The sequence below is a fragment of the Zeus faber genome (genome assembly GCF_960531495.2).
Source record: "Zeus faber genome assembly, chromosome: 19".
Classification (NCBI taxonomy): Eukaryota; Metazoa; Chordata; class Actinopteri; order Zeiformes; family Zeidae; genus Zeus; species Zeus faber.
This window is the reverse complement of record NC_137206.1, coordinates 13,768,126-13,775,565: the sequence shown is the minus strand read 5'-3', so window position 1 is coordinate 13,775,565 and position 7,440 is coordinate 13,768,126. Positions and strand designations below refer to the sequence as shown.

The window sequence follows — 7,440 nt, the reverse complement described above, 5'->3', positions numbered from 1 at the left end:
GCATTGAATCCCAGTAGTCTCTTGACAGCCCTTGTTTTCTCTCACCTAAACCCCTCCCCTCCCTCTCGGGAGGTCAACTCATGTTTGTTTTGGCAGATAAAGTGCGGGCCTTCCGGACAGTGCCCGACTTTTACTGGAGTTTCCAAACTGCATATGAAAGAAAGCCCTTTCCTAAACTCACACACACACACACACACACACACAAATATATAAAATACACATACCTACACAGCAAAATACGACTCCCCAGGAGCGTAGATGAAGCAAGCTGGTTTATTTTTCCACGTGAGGTTCAAGCAGGTTCAGATGACGTCTGTATCTTTCTCCTTCTCCCTCTCTCTCTCAGACAGGGCTTTTGGTGGCCTGTTACCAGGGTTACGTGGACGTGGTGATAGCGCTGTCCCAGTGTCCCTACGTGGATGTCAACTGGCAGGACAGCGAGGGAAACACGGCGCTCATCACCGCCTCGCAAGCGGGTAAGAAAATCCGGTCCAGTCCAGTTACTTAAAATTGACTTAAAACTCAAATAATAGTTCAAATAAATTTAGTTAAAAAGAGTAAGCGAGTAAGTGGCTGTAGGATATTGTTGAATTTATTTAAATTAGAGTCAGTTCATTGATTAATTGATTTATTTATTCATTAGTTGTGAATTGGTTGATTCAAGTATTTTGTGGAAATGACATTGTGGAAGTAGATGTGATAACCACTCTAGACACTCTGGAAATACAGTGTGTGCAAAGTTTGTGTTTTTCGTAGTTTGGTACGCTCTTTCCAAATTATTATTGGCTAGAATAAAGAATGAAGCGAGAAGGAACTGACAATATGTCCCTGAGTTGAGAGTAATGATTTCAAATATGTAAAATATAAGAAATATTGTTCCCCAAAAACATCACCACCAACAAGTCTGATAGATAGATGGATAGCTTGCTTAACGCATGGGACCAAAAGAAAATTTAATTTAAGAATATGAAATATATCCCAAGCTTGAAGTGGTCGCATGGAGAAGAAAAACAGACTCCACGCAACTATTAGTATCTTATTGCATTCCCTTCTCTTTGTTTTCCTCAAATTTGCTTTATCCGTGGTTTCTCTCGCCTGCCCGTAAGTTGTTTTCCTCTCTGACCTCTCACCCCCTAACGAAAGGGTTTTGTCCTGAACTGACCGGCCCTGGCCTCTGCTCCCAACAGGCCACATCATGATCACCAACTACCTGCTCAACTACTACTCTGGCCTGGACGTGGAACGGAGGAACTGCCACGGCTTCACCGCCCTCATGAAGGCCGCCATGCAGGGCCGCCTCGAGTGCATCCGGGCCCTCTTGATGGCAGGTGGGCTACTTGGATAGATACTGAAAGATACACAAAGTGTATACGCTGTGAGTTATAAATCAATCTATCAATCAGGGTCACAGGGGAGCTAGAGTCTATCCCAGCTGTCGAAGGGCGAAATGCAGGGAGAGCCCTTGAATTGGACAGTCCACCCGAAGGCCATTTAATGGACTTTTTGGTAAATTTGGTGAACTTAATTTAGACCCTGGTCCCTGTGGTGGGAACGCACTGAGTTCCTCCAAAGGTTCCTAGTGCCGGAGGAAAGTTATCTTTAGTGGAAACGCGGGTTTAGAGTCTTCAATTATGCTAACCCGCTTTTTTCTGACGTCAGAGGATGTCTCTGCCCCTACTCATGTTTGTCTCCGTGTCCCTTCTCTCTCCATCCGCCAGGGGCCGATGTGAGAGCCAGGGACTATGGGCGTAACTTCACCGCCAGGGAGTGGGCGGTGTTTACGGGCCGTTACGAAGTGGTCTGGCTTATGTCACGTCTCATGGCTCGGCCCTGCCCCCACCAGCTCTGCAGTTCATACAGGTAGGAACCCAAAGCCCCAAGCCCCAATGTCACGGCCTGGTAGCACGGCTCCTATTTACTGCCATTATACAACTGCAGAACATAATCGTTTTTGGTTTGTGGTCTGAAATTTTCAATACAAACCATGTCCATATCATGGATATTCCACTCATGATCCCCCTCCATTGTCATCATCAGTCTTTTCACAGCATTAGTTCAGATGGATCATGTGTGGATCACATCTATTAGCATTAACAATTACTGGTAAAGTAAAAACACAAGTTCTAACAGTTATTCGACCAACATAGTCAAAATCCATGACGTTGAGAAAGTTATTCCCATGTGCCCTCAATACCCTTGGCAGTGTCCACCCAAAGCCAGCATCTCCTTTCTGTTTCAATTGCATTTCCAACCATGTCGATTGGATGATTGCAAGTGGACTGCATTCATGAGGGCACAAGCTACCAAGTAGAGACGGAGGAAAGAAAGCGCTGGCAATGGAGCACTTTGGTTGACGTTGAGACACTAAAATGTCTTCAACTGTGACCCAAACATAGACTATGTGGACATCATGCAGTGTGTAGGACGGCAGACTACCACCCCTCAGGTCACCTTATTCATCGCTGAAAATTCACTTTCATACTTTAAATTCAGGTGCTTTGCTGAGGTGAGTAAATCTCGGAAAGACATCTGCCAAAACCCATGTGATGTTTCATCGGCAATCTATACTTTGTTCTGGCTTCTCAATGTCAATCAACATTTATTTTATGACCAGAAGTTAAACACATACTATTTAGCTGCCTAGATAAAGTAAATAGTGGCATCGAAAGCCTGAAACCATGACCATTGCAGAGTAATGCAGATGGCCGTGAAATGCGGAAATCTTTTAATGTGCCCTCGCTCTCCCAGTCAGGAGTGGCCCCAGCTGGCGCCCCTGGTGGCCAAATCCCGCGAGCCCCGCGGCTGCCTGCAGCGTCTGTCCGACACGGTGCGGAACGCCTTCAACATCGCCAACGTCACCGACCCGGAGGACGACGGTGCCATCGACCACATGGTCTCGGTGACGACCGCCCTGGGGTGCCCGCTCATCGCGGTGGCGTGCCGCACGGTGAGATGAGCCATTTCAAATCCCCTTCCCTCCCTTCTCTCTCTCTCTCTCTTTGATTGTGTTCTTCCGGCTCATTCGTTATTAATGATTTCATGACTCCAATAGACCCTAAGGAAATTTTTTAGCCAGAGCTTGCGCTTTACCTTACTTATTTCAAGGACTTCATAAATACACTGCTACGGTGCTTGACATGGACTGAGCTATTCTGTCTTCATTGTATCTGTATTTCTATAATAATACAAACATGCAGTTATTGCACGATTTCTTTGCTGTGGTTTCCTCCCACCATCAAGACAAGTATGTTAGGGTTAGACACACCTGCCGATGCCCTTGACCAAGCAGTGATTTGAGTTAGTCCATTCCTCCTAGATAGTTAGTTTGGGTTAAAATCAATAAAGTGTATTATCTTCGTTGTTGTTGTTGTTTCAGGTGTGTCCGGAGAGTCCTCCATGTGCGGGCAAACGGCGCTACGCTGTGCCAGAGATCATCCGGCGGCAGCGTGCCAAGGAGCTCCGGGCCCTCAATCCTGAGGTGATCGACACCAACCGGAAGCTTTTCCAGAACTCTTGCGTGACACTGGTTGCCAAGGGCTTGGTTGACCGCCGGGCCAGCCTGCAGCCCCAGGCATCCCGGCGGGTGAGCCTCAGCGCGACCAACGCAGCCATGGAGCTGCGACGGACCAGCCTGCTGCCCTTACATGTGATGATGAGGAGGAGGAGCGTCCGGCCGGGGTTCACCATCCCCAAGGTGAGGGTGTCCAAGGCCCCCACGCCCACCTACGAACCGGAGAAGATCCGCAGGAAGAGCAGCGCCAAAGACGGAGGCGGGGACGGCCTGCTGCAGATCCCCAAATGGAGGTACAAGGAGCTCAAGGAGGAAAGGCGGAAAGCCGAGGAGGCCGAAAGGAAGAAACTAGAGGCTGCGACCAAGAGGCACCTTGCGGCTGGCAAGAAGAAGTGAGGCGAGGGAGGGATGTGAGAACGACCGGGACATAAAAAAAAGGTTGACGATTCAGGGGTTCTTATGCTAGGTCAGCCAAAAAGCTTCAAAATGCACCAGCAGTCTTTGAGTCCGACTCTGTTTTAAGTCCAAAATTAAAAGAATGCGAAATGGCCTCTGGAAAAATGAAGCCATTTAGCAGCTGCAAATCAAAGAGTATAAAGACAGCAGCACCCATGGGCAATGGATGATTAATGGGAACTTATACTTGAAGAGTTTTTTTTTTAATTTAATTTATTTTTTTCTTATATTTATTGCTTTGTAACGATGTCAAAATGGGCAGGTCACACTTCAAATGCTCAATACCGATGGTATATTTTTAATCCATTAGATTTGATCCTTTGTTTCACTTTACTTCTAACTCTAACTAAAACAGCTTCATCTTTCCTGAGAAGAGAGAAACCCTGATCAAGGCTTTAATGGAATAAAGTCCTTAAACTGTCCCATACCTGAGACTATTGAGCGCACCATAGCTTATCTTGCATTGTTTCACAATGCAGTGTCTATTCGCAGAGCATTCTTCCTTTACATCGAGGCTTTTTTTTGGGGACCATGAATGTATTTTGCATATAGACCTACCTCGCAAGGGTATTTTGTTTTTTAGAGATTTTACTGCTTTTTAATGACAATCTTGTGCTTTTTCATGTCTGGATGCACTTGTATGCGAACAATGAACCTATGTTTTGTAGTCTCAAGACCAAGACTGGACTGTACAACACTGTTTTCACTTTTGAGAATTGAAGAAAGTTAAATGATATCCTAATTGTTTACATCTCGGGTCCACGTCGACTGACACTGGCTGTATTGATGGCGGGCATCATGCAATTCATCATGAGACCAAAATAAAGGAGTTAAGTATCTTAAGGCTTTTCATTACGTGGGTGCACACGGAGGTCACATGGGTATTAGTATGATGGAGGTGCAAGAAATAACATGTTTGTCCGTCAGTACTGCGGGTTGGGTGGGGGATACCCTCTTCCTTGTGGGGATAGGTTCCGATGACCTAGAGCAGGGGTCGGCAACCTATGGCTCGCGAGCCAATTACGGCTCTTTCGATGACGGTATATGGCTCGCAGACAATTTTGAGCAAAACATTTTCATCACAATTAACAAGTAATTAATTCAAAAATTAAAAATATAAATGTGGCAGACAAAGGGGCGTTAGTCAAGCACCGGCTGCGGACCACAGAAAGACTCCGGGGCGCCTTTTACTCGGCGCCCTGCCCCTCCCGGGTCTCTGCTTAGGGAGTGAGGCGGAGGGTTTAGGGAGGGAGCCGGAGTCTTTCTGGCCGTGGTGCGCGAAAATGTAGAGATGCGTGCTTAGCAAGTGACCCCACTCAACATTTTGATCTCCAGCAGCTAGCCGGCTTTATGTCCAATATCCTGTAGTCATTCAAAGCGCGTTTTAGAGAATTTTGTGAGCGCCCTATTTTAAATTCATCATCTCATCCACACGAGTGTGCAGTGGACAAAGCCGACCTGACATGCATCCCCCGGGGTCTGCATCAGAGACTTTGAGCTGGAAGTTGCTGACCTGAAGGCTTCAGACATGTGGGTACGTAAGTTCAAGTCACTGAATGGAGAGCTGGAAAGGCTTGCGCGACAGCGAGAAGAGCTGGCAAGTGAACACCAAGTGGACAGAAACGGAAAAAACTTCAATATGTATGGGACAAATAATCTCGTGAACTTGAACCCGAAGACCAGCTTATTCTTAAAACTTGGAACGAGCTTCCCGCCACATACCACACAATGCAGCGTGTGAGTATTGCCGTATTGACAATGTCTGGCTCTACATACGCATGTGAGCAGTCTTTCTGGCATCTGAGAAACATTGAGAGCAACCTACGCTCATGTCCAACTGATGGAAGCCTCAACGCCTGCATGAAGCTGAACCTCACTACGTATGAACCAGACTACAAGGCCATCAGCAAAACCATGCGGCACGACAAGTCGCATTAATGGTAAAAAGTATTTCATTTATTATTGGTTAGCTACAGTATAACAACAATATTATTAAGAAGACTAAAGAGAAATTTATTATATATAGCGCTTTTTTTAAAGTACTCAGAGATGTGTTATACGTTAAAAAATGTATGCCTTACTTAAAAAATGCACGCATTAAGCTGCATTCAATTTAATTAAATATTATATGGCTCACAAGGAAATTATTTTTGAAATATTTGGCTTTTATGGCTCTCCCAGCCAAAAAGGTTCCCGACCCCTGACCTAGGGGTATTCCATGAGTGAGATGAGAGTCCATGATGGGGAACGGGGGTGTGCCAACGTGCCCATCTTTCCCAAACTGAAAACAAACCTACAGTACGTCCCCACCATCATAAAGAGAATAACGTCTGTGATCTGATGGTTAGCGGATAGTTGTTCAGTAGATAATATCTGAAACGGCCTTGATGGGATAGGCTTCCAAAGACACTCCGGTATGGACGTTTTTCTTCCCCTGGGCGGAACATGAGGCCGTGGGGAACGCAGGGTGGAACTGGACCCCGTGGGGAACTTGTCTCGCTCTCTTCCATTTTATTTGAAGGCTGACGCCACCTACTGGATCCCTGTTTAAGCACGCCGGCCACAAAGGGGTGTCCATTTTGGACAAAAGCGAGAACGAATGAACCCTACTGTAACTATGAGGGGTGCGGGGTTCAGGAGAGACCACAGGATGAACCCCGGTCAAAGTGGCCGTAACGCCACGGACAAGAAAGAAGTGAAAGCGCTAATCCCAAACATATGGGAAGCGCTGATAAATACAGACAATCCCCCCCATGACACAGACAGTGGTCGAAACCCATTTTGGCGTTAAAACAGTGGAGATAATGGGCCAAGAAATAGCCGCGAGGTTAAAACGCGCCCAGCCGCGCCGCCGAGGGAGTGGCGATAGAACGTCGTCGGGATTTTCAAGTGCACAATTTCACGGTCCTAACCCTCACCCTCGGCAACGGCGGCTTAAGTGCCGTCCGAGGGTGTGTGTATAATATACATACTGATGAGTTGCTGTGGGGTTACGAGGGCCGGCGCGCAGCCAAATCATCTCTTCAAATAAACTTCACGGCTTCACAGGCGTTTTGCCCTGTCGACCCCCTGAGGAAAGTAATTTGAACCGGGACAAAAGACAACTAAACTTGCATGCTTCCTCAACTACATACTACATATCCAGACCGTCTGCACGACTAACATTGCCTAAAATCCGAATTATATTCATACTTTTTGCAATGCGAGTAGGGTGCTGCAGCGACATGCAGGAGGGGACGGACATGCAGGAAAACACTGATTTGCAACCGAGGCATTCTTCGAAGGGAAGGCATTTCTTTGGATAACATCTCGAAAGGCCTCTTGACCGCGCATCACTCTGCTGTTTCCTGTGGCCGGTCCACTCCCGAAGACCAGGGGTGGCGGTCGGGGGGTGGATGTCAGAGAGACGGGGGAGCGGACAGACTGCGGTTGAGAGAGCAACACCGCTATTAGCGGTGAATACAGATGATATC

The 7,440-nt window shown here is 47.0% G+C and overlaps 1 protein-coding gene across 1 annotated transcript in view; it reads left to right on the top strand.

Moving 5' to 3' along the window:
• Window positions 1-4,806, top strand: part of ankrd33ba (ankyrin repeat domain 33ba) — a gene marked incomplete at its 5' end in the record, with an annotated part of 21,490 nt that extends 16,684 nt beyond the window's left edge. Inside the window, 5 exons of the mRNA XM_080020376.1 lie at window positions 347-476; window positions 1,188-1,328; window positions 1,719-1,860; window positions 2,749-2,947; window positions 3,377-4,806. Of these exons, the coding sequence (XP_079876502.1) occupies window positions 347-476; window positions 1,188-1,328; window positions 1,719-1,860; window positions 2,749-2,947; window positions 3,377-3,907 (1,143 nt within the window). The 3' untranslated portion in view covers window positions 3,908-4,806. The remainder of the gene's footprint in view (window positions 1-346; window positions 477-1,187; window positions 1,329-1,718; window positions 1,861-2,748; window positions 2,948-3,376) is intronic.
• Between the last annotated feature and the right edge of the window lie 2,634 nt (window positions 4,807-7,440).